The 14,948-nt window shown below is 32.5% G+C and overlaps 1 protein-coding gene across 1 annotated transcript; it reads left to right on the top strand.

Annotated features, from left to right (window-relative positions):
* Positions 1–309: 309 nt before the first annotated feature.
* LOC109827476 lies at positions 310–8,380 on the top strand. The gene is made up of 2 exons (XM_020394479.1): positions 310–536; positions 7,936–8,380. The coding sequence occupies exons 1-2, from the start codon at positions 530–532 to the stop codon at positions 8,229–8,231; spliced, it is 303 nt and encodes a 100-aa protein (XP_020250068.1). The 5' UTR covers positions 310–529; the 3' UTR covers positions 8,232–8,380.
* The last annotated feature ends 6,568 nt before the right edge of the window (positions 8,381–14,948 follow it).

The following is a 14,948-nucleotide window of genomic DNA, read 5'->3' as shown; positions in this document are numbered from 1 at the left end:
TGTCGAGTTATGGTCCATTGGGGGCTGTTTGGTTTCCTGATTTTGAGGGAAATGCTCTCTTGAAAACCTGCTAAAAGTATCAAAAGTATCACTTTTTGGCAGGCTTTCAAGTAAAATCGCCTCTTTTAAAGACGATTTTGCTGAAAGTCTGCCAAAGAAGTGACACTTTGACAGGTTTTCAAGAGAAAAAATTTCTAACCAAACGGACCCTTGGTACAGGCCCAACATTAGCCCAACATTAGCCAAGTCTCTTGTAGGGGTGGGGGTGGGGTGATCCAAACTTGAGGCGTATTCACAACTTTCTAAAACTTACCAGGGGTTTAAGTGAAAACGCCCCAAATTCAATTGGGTTTTGGGAAATTTAAATCCAACGGCCGCCACCGTCTCTCTTTCCCCTCTGCGTCAAATCCCTAAAACCCACTGCTCGTTTTCCCTTAAAAACCCTAGCCCAAACCCTAATCATCGCCGGCGTCACCACCGCCGAGGTCTACGTCGCCATAGACGCCGTCTCCTTCGCCGCCGGCGTCAAATGGAAGGTCAGATTCCCTTTTTGCTTTTAAGAAAAGAGCGTTTTTATGAGAACTTATTCGCTGACATTAGATTCGATAAGTATGTTGTTTGATAGTTTGTGATTTGTTGTTGTTAATTCCTTTAGTAAGATGTAGATATTCGTTGATCTAGCTTCATGAGAATTTGTACTTGACTAGGGTTGCGCTCGGATACAAGGAAGTGATTTCAAATTCCAGAATTCAATTCTGGATTTGAAATTCGTAATTTCAATTCCAAATCCATTGTTTGGGAAACGTTCATGTTTCAATTCCAGAACTCTCAATCCCAAATCCATTGTTTGGGAAACGTCACATTTCTATTAAAAAAAAATACTCAATTGACGTGTTTGAAACTAGTAGAATTTAATTTCTAAGTTAAAGTTGTTGTTCGAAGACAATTTAAAAACAAGCTAATCAATTTACGTTGGTAATGCATTAAAATTCATGGAAATAGATGCTTCAAATAACATAACAAACTATCCGACTAACTCAGCAAGTAGATAAAAAGCCTTGTAACCTCAAATGCTAGGATTTTAGTACTTTTGACCTAATAATCACCATAAAACTAGCCAGCATCATGCATCAATACAATTATATTAATCTACTACATAAATTTATAACAGTAAATAAAGAAGAAGCTTCAAACATTACATATAAAATTACAATTCAACAAAACCAAATATTCAAAGTATCCAACAGGTATAGACCTACAAAAGTTAACATCTCCTCATCATAAAATGTCATATTTAAGTAGCCCTTGTACAAGTTTCTTTTTATAGCGACTAATGCATTTTGCTTCCTCTCAGTTTAAGAAGCAATTCAAACTTTGCGAGGTCTTTAATTACCTGAAAAAACAACAAAAAGACCAAATCAGCTTCCATTATTCTCAAAGAATGTGCAGACTTGCAACGAAAAAACATGTTTTCTATATTTTCAAAGCTTAATGTTCATAACATTCCCAAAGTGGTGGACTGCTTTTCTATATCTTGAAGCTAGTGTTTAGTGTTTACTACAACAATCTCAAGTGCACGTCCACACAATATTCGTCAGCTCTCAAATGCGCCAAAACAGTGTGATGCATCCAACTATTAACTGAAAATATTGGGCACAAGGATATTCTCGAAACTGAAACTCAAAGTCTGGTAGTTACTAATAGACATGTTGCGAGCACATGAACAGTAGTACATATGGATATATATATATATATAGTGTTACATATTAAATTTCAGTGATGGTGATCCTTATGTGTATAAGGGCCTATTTGGTGCCCCAAAAATTAGGAAACCACCTTATAGGAAACTTACCTATTAAGTTTCCTTTTCTTTAGTTTAGTTCACACTTTGAAATCAAGAGGGAGGGTGAGGTTCCCATTGGTTGATTTGACTCTATTTCTAGGAAACTCATTTTAGAGGGTTTTATTTATTTATTTACTAGTATAGTGCACGTGCTTTGCACGTGAACATAATGGTTCTTGGTTTTTGATTTGTTTCATAGACAAAAAAAGTGCAAAAGATAAAATATTTAAAGTAAAATACTTTTTCTAAATGTTTGCATATAATATTACATAATTTAAAAGTGAAATTACAGTAGAAATGATTTAGTAAACCCATGTGAATCAGGATGGATGAACATTGTCTGATTGTTAATTGTTGACATCTTAAGTTGAGCATGGATACAATTGTGCTTGAATATATGTATATTTTTGTGGTCATCAATAAATAATTATCCATTAGTTTTTGAAAATTAAGACTTATTAAGAAAAATTAACATTAGCTGTTAAGTATTTTAAAGAAGTTTTAAATATATACGTATAATATAAAAGCATGTAAATACAAAAGTGTAAGGAATATAAGAGATTTAGTGAACCAATGAGTCATCCTTGAATTCGACTTCAATCGTCGACTGAAAAATGAGAATGTGAAATATGTGAAGTTCACATTATTTTAAATGATATTTTTGGCCTACCTTTAGCAACCGAATTTTTTCTTTATTTTACACTCTCTTATTTTGGAACTTATCAAGGATCCAACATATTCTCTTTTGCATATTAGCATGGACGTTAGCCAATTTCAGTTAATTTTCCTTATCAAGGATCCAACATATTCTCTTTTGCATATTAGCATGGACGTTAGCCAATTTCAGTTAATTTTCCAAAAAATTAATCTTTTTAGGTAATTTTATATTTAAAACCTTATACTTAAATTAATATTTTAAATAGTTTACACTAAAATACGTTTTTATTGAAACCATAATTATTTATTAGAAAATTTTGGACGTAAGATTAAGGGCATGTTTGGCAAGGTGGTAAGTGCATTATAACCCACTTTTTCATGTTTGGTATTTTGGATTATAATCCACCAAGAAAGAATCTAGGATTCCTAAGTTATATTTTGTTTATTATCACACATGTTTGATCAAGAAATGACAAAAATGACCATTACTTTTTTAGATTAATTTTGTCACTCTTTTCTCCTTCCACTTTTAAGGATCCCCCCTCATTTTAACAAAAAACACATGGATCATAAAATCACCCTCTTTACCAAACGTTAGAAAGGATTTAATCCACTAATGCTATAATCTACTAATGGATTTCAACCCATGTGGATTATAATTTTGAATTACCAAGTATACCCTAAGTTTTTCGGATTCGGATCCTCTCCAATTGTGGTAATTGGAGAATATTCAATCACTTCAATCTTATCCTTCTATTTCAATTCAAATGGTTGAAATGAAGTCATGTTGAATTTTCACTCTTGCAATACCAGTTTTCACGATAGTAGTTTTGAAGACAATAGTGGTTTTAAAATAATATTTAGAATCTTACATGACTTTATCACAACCGTGCAAATTGAAACGAAGGGATATAGTTGGATAATTGGACATGCTTCAATTACCATCTTCAATTAGCACATAGTTGGAGAGGATATCAATCCAAGTTTTAGTTCTTTTACCTAAATTTTAAGGATAATAAATTACCTTTTAGTTTCTTTATTTAGAAAATCTTTGGACTTGTTTTCATACATAGGAGCTAAAGTAAATTATGTTTCCTCTCCCACATTTTCTATTTTTTATTCTTTTCTAAACTAAACCATTTTTTGTTATGTTTTGTATGATAGGATAGCCATAGAAGTTTCCATAGCGATCTAGATTCCATAACTCTTAAAATCTAACGAACCTATTAAAGTACATAATGCTCATTTTGTTTGTGAGGAAGGTGTGGACGGGGAACTTCAACATCGCCATAAGTTATCAAATAAAATGTGGATCAATTATACAATTTTTATATAATAAGATTTTATGCGACTTTTATATGATATACCTTTAGTTTTCATAAAGCTGTATATGTGAATTAGAATGGATGTGGTTGATCAAGCCATTATTGTTTGACTTTAACAGCCAAGCATCGACAAAATTGTACAATATAAAAGTTGGAAAAACATGTAGAAGTTTGTATAAATAATAATTTTAATTTATATTTAGAATATTACTAAATAATATAGTTTCAATGGCTTCACCATCATAAATACCACACTTCACCAAGTTTTTTAGTTTTTAATTTATTAGTAATGATAACAAATTAATAATGATATTATTGAATTATTCAGTAATTAAAAATTAATATTTTAATTTCACAACTAATGATATTATTATTTTGGGTTTTTCCATGTCAGTCCCTTAAGTTTCTTATATTGAAATTAGTCCCTCAAATCATTAAAATTGCTATCAGGTCCATTAAATTTTAAGTTATTTAAATTACTCCCTCAAATTATTGAAATTACAATTAGGTCCCCTATTTTCTTAAGTTATTTTGAAATTATTCCCTAATGTAAAGCGTGGAAGCAGCATTTAGAGGGTAATTAGTTCCCCAAATTATTGAAATTGCTATTAGGTTCTCAAATTCTCATAAAATATTTTAAATTAATCCCTCCAATTGCTATTTATACTTTGATTGGAAGGACTAATTCCAAAATCAGCTGAAGAATTGGGGCCCTAATAGCAATTTTAATGATTTGAGGTACTAATTTCAAAATAAATTAAGATTTGAGCAACTTGATAGCCATTTTCATGATTCAAGGGACTAATTTCCAAATATAAAATGTATAAGGGGCTAATTCTTGTTTTAAATATATTATATTTAGGGACTAATATGAAAGATTTAAGTGAGTAATTTTAAAAATCCAATTATTTTTACAACTTATTATTAATTTGTACTATTTATTATACGATTATTAGCAATAGTTGGAAATTACTGATAAATATACAACATATTTGTTAGGCACTAAAAATATACTGTAAAAAGTTAAAAAAACAAAATTTAAAATTTAAAATTAATAAAATATCTAATATTTTTTTTTTTATTTTTTACTACTTTTACAAATATATTTTGAGAACACTTTATTTTAATTCATAATTATTTTTAACAATATGTTGTAAATTTAGTCATATTATTATTTTTACAACTTTAATTTTATTTCTCATCATTTTAATGTTAGTTTACTTTACCATATTAAAGTTTAAAAATATTAACAAATAGATTAATGGTTTAACAACTTTTTAATTTTATAAACTTTTAAATACAATCAACAGTTAAATACAATCAATGGTAACGCAAATCCACAAGCACAGGATACATATCCATTAATTTTCATCCAAGTTATTATTCTATCCTTATCAGAATAAACACACATGAAAAAAGTGAAAGAAGACAGTTACAATATTTCTTTCTTTCTTCTTTTTTTTTTGAAAGAACAATGACAACATTTCAACTATTGACAAACAATTACAACATTTCAACTATTGACAAACCTCTCTTTAAAAACAAGAAACTCACAAAATGGAATTAATTAAACCTTATAAGTTAGGCAATATACAGCCAGCAAAATAAGAACCAAGCCAATCAAGTTAACTCACTCTAGCCACACCACCATATGTTCGTCCGTCGTGCCTAGCTCCATCGACATCATCGTTAGCTCTCCTCTACCTAAAAGTTCGGTTATGCTGTAAGTTCCTCCCCCACCTTCATGCTCGGCCAGGGCATTGACGCTCACTGTACTACCTGAACTGTACCCGCTTAGGACCCACGTGCTTCCGTTTGCACCATCGCTAAGTCCACCACTACCATCTTCACTGGATGATTGCATACTCCATCGTCATTGCCAAGCTTACCACACTTGCCATCATGGCCGAAGCATAACAGTTGATCCTCAAAACCCAAATTTCCCGAAATGTGGTTGCATTGGTAGAGCAAATAAGAGCAGCAAAAAAAGAAAGAAAGCATGAATAATAGTATTAAGTTATATTGATTTATTGACTATTTAATTTAATAAGGAGTAGGGAGAGGGCTTTAACTATATGGCCCAGGACGGTGATGGAGACCGGGGGGGGGGGGTGGGGCGAAGATAACGCTAGGGTTAGGGTTTGTTAAAGATCAGAGATGGGAATTAGGGTTTTGATTTGAGGAAAAGAAGACACGGTTAGAGCTCGTTAAGATCAGACATGAGAATTAGGGTTACTGGTCGGAGAGATGGGGGTGGTTCCTCGGCGAGGAAGGGGCGAGATTGGAGGCGACGATTGATGGGGACGGAGGCAGATGCCATTAATTAGCCATTGAAGGGGTGAGAATTGGATCTGGCTCCGCGCGGCGGCCACTTCCCTAGCGACAGCGGCGAGGCAAGGAAGCGACTGTGGGGCGGAGCGGAGGGCTACGCGTCGGAGGATTTTGGGCGCGGATCGTCTTCTAGCTGTTGCTAGCGGAAGAGAGGTTAGTTTCTTAAAAGTTAGTGAAGTTGTTTTACTGTTTCCGCTGTTGCTTTGATCGAAGAGATACGTGAGAGTTAAGGTTGGTTATTTTTGGAGAGAGATCATGGGTTGGGTTGATTATTCATTTTAATTGTTCATAACCTTAGGTTACTATTCATTTTAGCTTTTTTATTGTTCTTCTTTAGTAATAAAGAAGTAGATTATGTGAGAGAATTAATTCTTCATTAGCATTATATGAGATAATATTAAACTTGATATTCACGTATGCATTATCCACTTTTCTTATATGCATCGAAATGTCATTTTTCATATTCTTATTGATATTATTGTTGTCAATTGAATTTATTATCGAGGTTATTTCTAGCAAAAGTTTTAACACCCATTACACTTTTATAATATAAGATTAATCATTATTAATATGTACAATAATTTATTAAATAAATAATTTTAAATTTTATATAATTAACAATTCTTTATAATAAATTGCAATATATTTATGAATTTTATTATGATTATAGATTATTACTATATACTAATGAATGACCAAATAATTTGAGAAAATGAAGAGGTGCATAGTTAATGAAAGGTTATGGATCATTAGTTTTATAAATAATGGTATAATTATAAGTTATAAAAAGCTGAGAGGGTAAAAAAGGAAATCAAAAGTTTTGACATGGGTATTCTCTTTTATAAGTAGTATAGATATAGATATAGATATAGATATAGATTTAAGGAAATCACTTGAGACCAATTTAGGTGGTTTCTTTGTCAGCTTTCCTTTTTTTTAAAAAAAATGGGAAATTAACCAAACAGCCCCTAAACCAAAATTAGCATTCACCCACAAAATATTCTTATTAACAATAAACAACAATGTAGTAAATGATGCATTGACATCTGCACTTGCTAGGATGTTCAGTGGCAATGCTAACCTGCTAAACTTGAGTGCAGACAGCCCTAAAGATGCAAGTTCTAATGTAAGCGCTAACAGAAAAATAAACTCTTGTGTTTCAAGCCCTATTACTCCTTAGTAAAAGATACAAGGGTAAGCCCTTGATCAATAAATCTTACAACCACTCTTAAGTCAGCTTAAATACCAAATATTCTTACCATTAAAAGTAATGATTTTTCTGAACTTTTAATTACACTTCTCACTGGATAGATATAGAAAAACGCAAATTTCTTTATAACTATGATTTATGATACTCAAGAGGTGGTTTCAAGCATTGGGTATTTTTCCTATGAAAACAAGAAAGAAGATGGATATATGAATCTCTCTTTATGCCTACACTTTCTGATGCTCAAGAGGTAGTTTGAAGCATTGAAAGAAGATCAATTCATAATAAACAGGAAGTATAACAGTCCTCATCAGATAATAAAATGAAGTAAAGACACATAAATATATGTGAAAGAATGTAGGTGCATGGACAGTTTTGCATTGCTTCTGTACTCTATCTTCCTTAGAATTATAAACTTCATTGCACACATGGCAGACATTAGAGCACAATAATATATTGATCCAGATATGCTAGCAGAAGATAACAATATATTGAAAGTTGAGGCATATTCTATTTTGATATACATATATATTAAAATTGATTTTTGTAACACATTTTTGTTGTTGCATCAGGGCCTAATAATGGGAAGCAAAACCGACCCTTGTTATTCGCGTGCTTCATGATGATGATGTCCATGAAAGCGTTGACAGTTTTATCCTTCATGCCTCATGACCCAAAGGTTCAGCTGTATTACCAAATTGCAGCTACTCTTAGCTTGGTGGTTACAGTTAAGAGTGTTGTGATGATAACCTATTTGCTTACGAGGGGGAGCGTTGGTCAGAAGTACTCTCTTATTCACCGTGTACTTTCTGCGGCCTTCTTTGTTATAATTGGAGCAATCATTTGCTTCGGTGTTTTTCTTCAGTAGTTCAGTGTTGTGTGTTGCTAACAAACTCAAATGATTATCGTATGCTGCTTTCCAAATTTAGTTTGAGCTACCGTTTCATGTATATATAGTTCTTACGCTTTATGTGGATGTCCTCAGCTTAGCAGCTACCATTTCAGTTTTCATTTCTTTATGCATGTGTTAAGTTTAAATTAGTGGGAAATTAAGGTTAAGAGTTTAATGACATAGAACCTCCAAATTTTCTTTATTTTGATATATTAGATCCGCAAATCTTGGTATTTCTAAGTAAGACGTCTAATTCTTTGAAGTTGGTTTCGAAAAGGACCCGTGGAGTACTTCCATCCTATTTTTTTTTAATTATCTGAGCGTGGTTGCCTCCTAACCATATAGAGTAAATTACAATAATAACCTTTATGAATGCACCTCATTGTTTCTCTTTGTTTTTTCAGATCTTACATCTCTCTTCTGTATTTTCCCCAACCTCTTCTTATTTAAATAATAGGCTTTGAGAACATTAAAAAAAAATGTAGACTGAAGGAGAAAGATGGGGAAAATGTTCTACTGAAGTAAATCCATAAAATTTTATAGAAAATTAACAAAATTAAAGTTAAATCTAAAGATGGGTTCTTTCCAAAAACAACTTAAAGAATTAGGTTGCCTAATCTGGCAAAAGAAGAAGAAGAAGAAGAAGAAGAAGAAGAAAAGAAAAAGGGAAAAAAATATGCAATTTTCATAAATTATGGTATGTGAAAGACCTTGGCAGTTACAACATGATTATTCGTTAAAGATTTTTGCCAGATGATCTATATTTATAAATGCATGTTAAACTGAAGAATAATCATATCATACTCCTTTTAAAAGCACAAGTTCGAAAAAATCTTTCCATGGTTAATATTACTCTTCACTATTTTGAATATTTTATTTAAATCTTAATCTATTCTAATTCTAATTGTATCTTATCTAATCCCACGTAAACTACCTAATAGCTCAACAATTTAAAAAAAAGATTAACAAACTACATGAAACGTTATTTTGAATATTTTATTTAAATGTTAATATATCCAAATACTAATTATATCCCATATTAACTCCGCATGAACCGTCCATAACTCAACAATCTAAACACATAAGATTAAGAAATTCTACATAGATAACATATTATAATACATGAAGTATTACAAAGAAACCCAATTTTTTTTAAAAATTACACAAAATATCTTTAAAAGTTTAGAATTACCCAAAACACGCTGACTTTTCAAAAGTCAAAACAACAAACATAAAATCTAAAAATTAACAATAGCCCCCTGAGGAATTTGAAATTGCAAAAACAACCTCAAAAGTTTAATTTATAAAAACGTACCCTAAAATTCAGAGATTTTAAAACTTACAAACAACATAGACGGATTCCACAAATTACCATTAGGCACTTGAAAATTTAAAATTTGTAAAAAAAATTCAAAGTTACATAAATCACGTAAAGTTCAAATTATAAAAATGCACCCTAAAATTTAAAGATTTTAAAACTTGCAAACAACATAAACGGATTCCACGGATTACCATTAGGCACTTAAAAATTTAAAATTTGTAAAAAATATCTTAAAGTTACAAAAATTACGAAAACTCCATCAAAAGTTAAAAATCTCTAAATATCCTAAAATTTAAAAAGTTATAACTGGTAGGCATCACATCTGGAAGTTATCAGCAGATTGCTAGAAATTTAAAATTTTCAAAAAACAACCCAATGTTTTAGTAATTGTAAAAAAATCCTCAAAATTTCAGAGTTGCAAGAAACATCTTAACATTTGAACTCTCAAAATATGAAAATTACAAGCACCCAACATAAAATTTAAATTTTTTAAAAAATGCTATCAAAGTTTAAAAATTACAAAACACACCCTCAAAAGTTTAAAATCACAAAAAGGCTAAAATTTGGCAAAAAAGTGCAAATGTTTGATATTCTTTCATTAAGAAATATAAATTTAACTTTCAATTTAAAGTTTATCATCCTTTGTCAGTATCTAAAAGTAACTAGTAAAAAATAGCAATTACAATAAATTATAACTATTCAGTTAAGGAATAAAAATTTTAAAAATATATGATAGATTAAAAATTAATGTTGCTATATAAATTTAATGAACTGCATATAATTTTACTAATAACATTAATTAATAGAAGACTAAATTATATAAAACTGACAAAAGACTGAACTGCATATAATTTTACTAATAACATTAATTAATAGAAGACTAAATTATATAAAACTGACAAAAGACTATAATATAATAAGTTAGCATTAATTGATTAATTAATAGAAGACTAAATTATATAAAACTGACAAAAGACTATAATATAATAAGTTAGCATTAATTGATTACAATGTATAAACATTCATCTCTGATGTTAATAATATGAACAAATTTTCAAAACAGCCCAAAAAAGATTTTTATTTTTTAAAATCGACCCATTTTTTTATTTATCAAAATCGACCCACTTTTTGTCACGTGAGCTTAATGAAGTTCCTAAACAATCGGGGTTGGCAACCCCGACTGTTTAGGAGGCTGTTAAACCCTAATTAGAACCCTTAAATTTAAAATTTTCATATCCTAAACAGTCGGGGTTGGCAACCTCGACTGTTTAGGAACTTCATTAAGCCCACGTGGTAAAAAGTGGATCGATTTTGATAAATAAAAAAATATGGGTCGATTTTGAAAAATAAAAAACTTTTTGGGGCTGTTTTGAAAATTTTCTCTAATAATTTTTGGGGCTGTTTTGGATCCAACGGGACAACCTCTTGGAGCTCCGTTATACCTCCCTCAAACCGCATGCCTACCTCAGCTTCAACAGCTTGTCAATCAACTTCTCATTATATAATTATCTGCTTAATTTACTATAGAATTTGATGCGTCAAAACTGGAAACATGTTTTGCAATAGCTCAAGAGCATGATATGTGATCATAGATCATTTGGAGATGACATGGAGTAATAAGTTTATGTATAGATAAATTATCAGAAAGTTCATAGATATCCTTTAAAAAATCAAGTTATTTTCATTTCAAATGGAGAAGTGAAGGAAATAAACTTAAAATTCAAAAACATTCATGAATCACTTGAACTGACATTGACAAACGTTATATCTAGCAAAGAAGCACCAACTGAGTTTCCCTTAAAGAACATATTGAACAACTTTGTCCCGATCAAAAAAGCATTTTCTATAAAAGATACAAGAAAAATTAGTAAGCAATTTATAAATTTTCATACTTTATTCTTGAAATACTAAAGGAATCATAAACTTAATATAAATAAATAATCTTACAATAGAAACTAAAGTGAAATCATTGATTAACTATGTTGCAAGATATAATAAGCCAGATAAGATATGGGAAATCACTATAATGGACAGAAGGTATACACATGATACTTAGTTACAATAGCGTAAGTAATTTTTTTCCCTATATAGTGGCATGACTCTACAAGTAACTTTATTTAGGGATATGATTACCAATGAATAATTAATTTTTAAAGACATGATCAAAGATAAACATGTAATAGCATTGCCAGATTTTAAAATCTTTAAAATATGAAGGTAACATATTTTACTTCTAAATTTTTTATTAAAAGTCACTAAATATAAAAATTTACATTATATCTGTCTCAAATTTGTGTGGGAAATATGCATGCCATCGTAAATTATGTTAACAATACATATCAACCCAAAGATACAACTTATTGAAGAAATAAGAGAATGATACGTAAACCAAGCAAACATCCATATAATATAATAAAGAAAAAATATTACACTTTAAAACTAATATGCATGACTCATTCATAATAAGCTGCTAAAATAAAAGCATATCCAACAAGGCTCTTTACAAATACAATACAAATTTAAACTATTGATATATGCAATCATCACAACATTTAAAGAGGTATGTTCTTACAAGACCTACTCTAAAATGTACACAATTAAATTTAACAATACTCTACCAATATACAGACACGCTGTTGGACCTATAATGTAAAGATAACTACCATTTATAATATAGTTGAGTCGTGGTTCTAGCTTGCAAAGGCTACAATAAGAAGGTGGATAGCGATGTTGCTAAGAATGTCCAAGTGATAAATGTCACAGAATCACTGATGATGTAATACCAATATTGAGTAATATCCATTCTTCATGAAATAAACATATCAAAATTAAATATTAATATTATAATCTAAAGGCAATATGATAATGGAAAATATAGTTCTTTAGTTCAGATTCATGTGAAAAATGACACAAACGGAGTAAAAAAGTAATATTATTTAACGCAACATAAACTCTTATTTGGGTGTCCTGCATACTATCATGTTAAGATTGATAAGTTAGAACCTCGAGCTAGGAAGCCCATATTTATAGGATTCAAGCATTGTATCAAGAGATACAAGCTATGAGACCAGTTGATAGGAAGATTGTGCTGAGTAAAGACGTCATGTTTAATGATGCTTCTATCTTGAAGCTTCCCAGCTCTCATCAGGTGGAGAGCGATCCGACAGAGGAGATTTCATAGGTGGTGGAGATCGATACAACTTCACATTATCCAGATAGTATTGTATCAATTAAAGTGCCGACTGAGATGACGTCAGGCGAGCACGGCGACGATGAGGAGGATACGAGTACAAATGTGCAGGATCAGGGACCGATGGCTCAGGTTCAGGATTCTATTACGGTTCGGAGTCAGAGGAGAGACATACGAATGCCAACATGGTATACCGACACAGTAGTTACGTATGCACTTCCGGTGGAGAGTATTGATGAGTTGGTGCCTACTACATTCAGAGAGGCCGAGCAGAGTTCGAAGGTTGATTCATGGTAGGTGGCTATGCAGGAGGAGATGAAGTCTCTTCACAAGAACGATACATGAGAGCTTGTTGAGCTTCCAAAGGGGCAAAAGATAATTGGTTGCAAGTGGGTATACACGAAGAAGGAGGGCATTGAAGGCACTCCAGTGAGGTTTAATGCTAGGTTGGTTGCGAAGGGCTATGTACAGGAGGAAAGTATTGATTATAATAAGGTTTTCTCTCCAGTGGTGAAGCACTCTTCGATTCGGATTTTGCTAACTTTGGTGACACAATATGTACTGGAGTTAGATCAGTTGGATGTGAAGACGATATTTCTTTATGGTGATCTTGATGAATAGATATATACGACTCAGCCATTAGGGTTCCGAGCCGCAGGAAAGGAAAACCTGGTTTGCAGGTTAAAGAAATCGCTATACGGTTTGAAGCAGTCTCCTCGACAATGGTATAGACTATTCGATGGATTTATGATCGGTCATTCGTACACTCGAAGTCAGTTTGATCCTTGCGTATATCTCGCAAGTTAAGAGGATGTGCGTATATTTATTTGAGTTTGATCCTTGCGTATATCTCGCAAGTTAAGAGGATGTGCGTATATTTATTTGTTACTCTATATCGATAACATGTTGGCTGCCTCTATTTTTAGGTCTGCTATAGATAAGTTGAAGGCATAACTTTCAAAAGAGTTTGAGATGAAGGATTTGGGTGAGCCTAAGCGTATTTTGGGGATGGAGATCGACAGAAATAAAGAGAAGGGCATAATTTGTTTGACACATGTGGCTTATTTGAAGAAGGCTCTACAACGATTTCATGTTAGCATGGATACGAAGCCAATTAGTGTACCTTTAGGAGCCCATTTGAAGCTTTCAGCTAACCTCTCATCGAAGACAGTTGAAGATCAGGAGTTGATGTCGAAGACTCTATATGTGAGCGCGGTTGGGAGCTTGATGTACGCGATGGTATGTACGAGGCCGGATTTGTCACATGCGGTGAGTGTGGTTTCGAGATACATGCACGACCCAGGATTGAGTCATTAGGATGCCGTGAGATAGATTTTGAGGTACATTCGAGGTACGCTCAATGTTGGTTTGGTTTTTGAGTGGGACACTAGAGGTGGACAGTTGTGCATTGGCTATGTTGATTTGGATTATGCCGAGATTTAGATAAGCACCGATCTACGACGGGATATGTGTTCACTTTGACCCGTACATCGATGTGTTGGAGATGCACCTTACAGTCTACGGTGGCTTTATCGATAACGGAGGCAGAGTATATGGCGATTACGGAGGCTGTGAAGGAGGTTATTTGGCTTTGAGGACTTTTGGAGGAACTTGGTATATCGCAGCGGTCCATCACTATTCATTATGATAGCGTGAGTGCTATCTATTTGATGAAGAATTAGGTTTTTCATGCGTGGATGAAGCACATTGATGTTCGTTATCACTTCGTTCGAGATGTTCTTGAAGATGGCGGTATACAGATTGTGAATGTCCACACGAAGGATAATCCGACGGATATGCTCACTAAGGTGGTTTTGAGCAACAAGTTTAATCATTATCGAAACTTGTTGCGCATTTGTGATTGTTGAGGCCGTTGATGACCATTTGGATGAACTACAGGTAGTTTGATCTCTTGGAAGAGGGGATACGTAGGCAACCATATTGGTGCAGTCAATTTTGGAGAGATGACGTATCGGTGCTCTTTGTTTGGTATCGACTCAGTTTTGGGAAAACTTTACCGAGGTGGAGAATTGAAGCGAATACAGGAACACGACATAAAACAGTTTGGATTTCTAGCGGTCGACCGTGGGTAACGCGATGGTCGACTTCAAACGTGTACGTGATTGAGAAAAGTCTCTGGACTTTTCACGGTTGATCGCGAGTGGCACGGCGGTCGAACTCG

This window comes from Asparagus officinalis, unplaced genomic scaffold, assembly GCF_001876935.1.
Source record: "Asparagus officinalis unplaced genomic scaffold, Aspof.V1 AsparagusV1_Un238, whole genome shotgun sequence".
Classification (NCBI taxonomy): Eukaryota; Viridiplantae; Streptophyta; class Magnoliopsida; order Asparagales; family Asparagaceae; genus Asparagus; species Asparagus officinalis.
The sequence above is the reverse complement of the archived record's forward strand: the minus strand, read 5'-3'. Positions and strand labels throughout refer to the sequence as shown.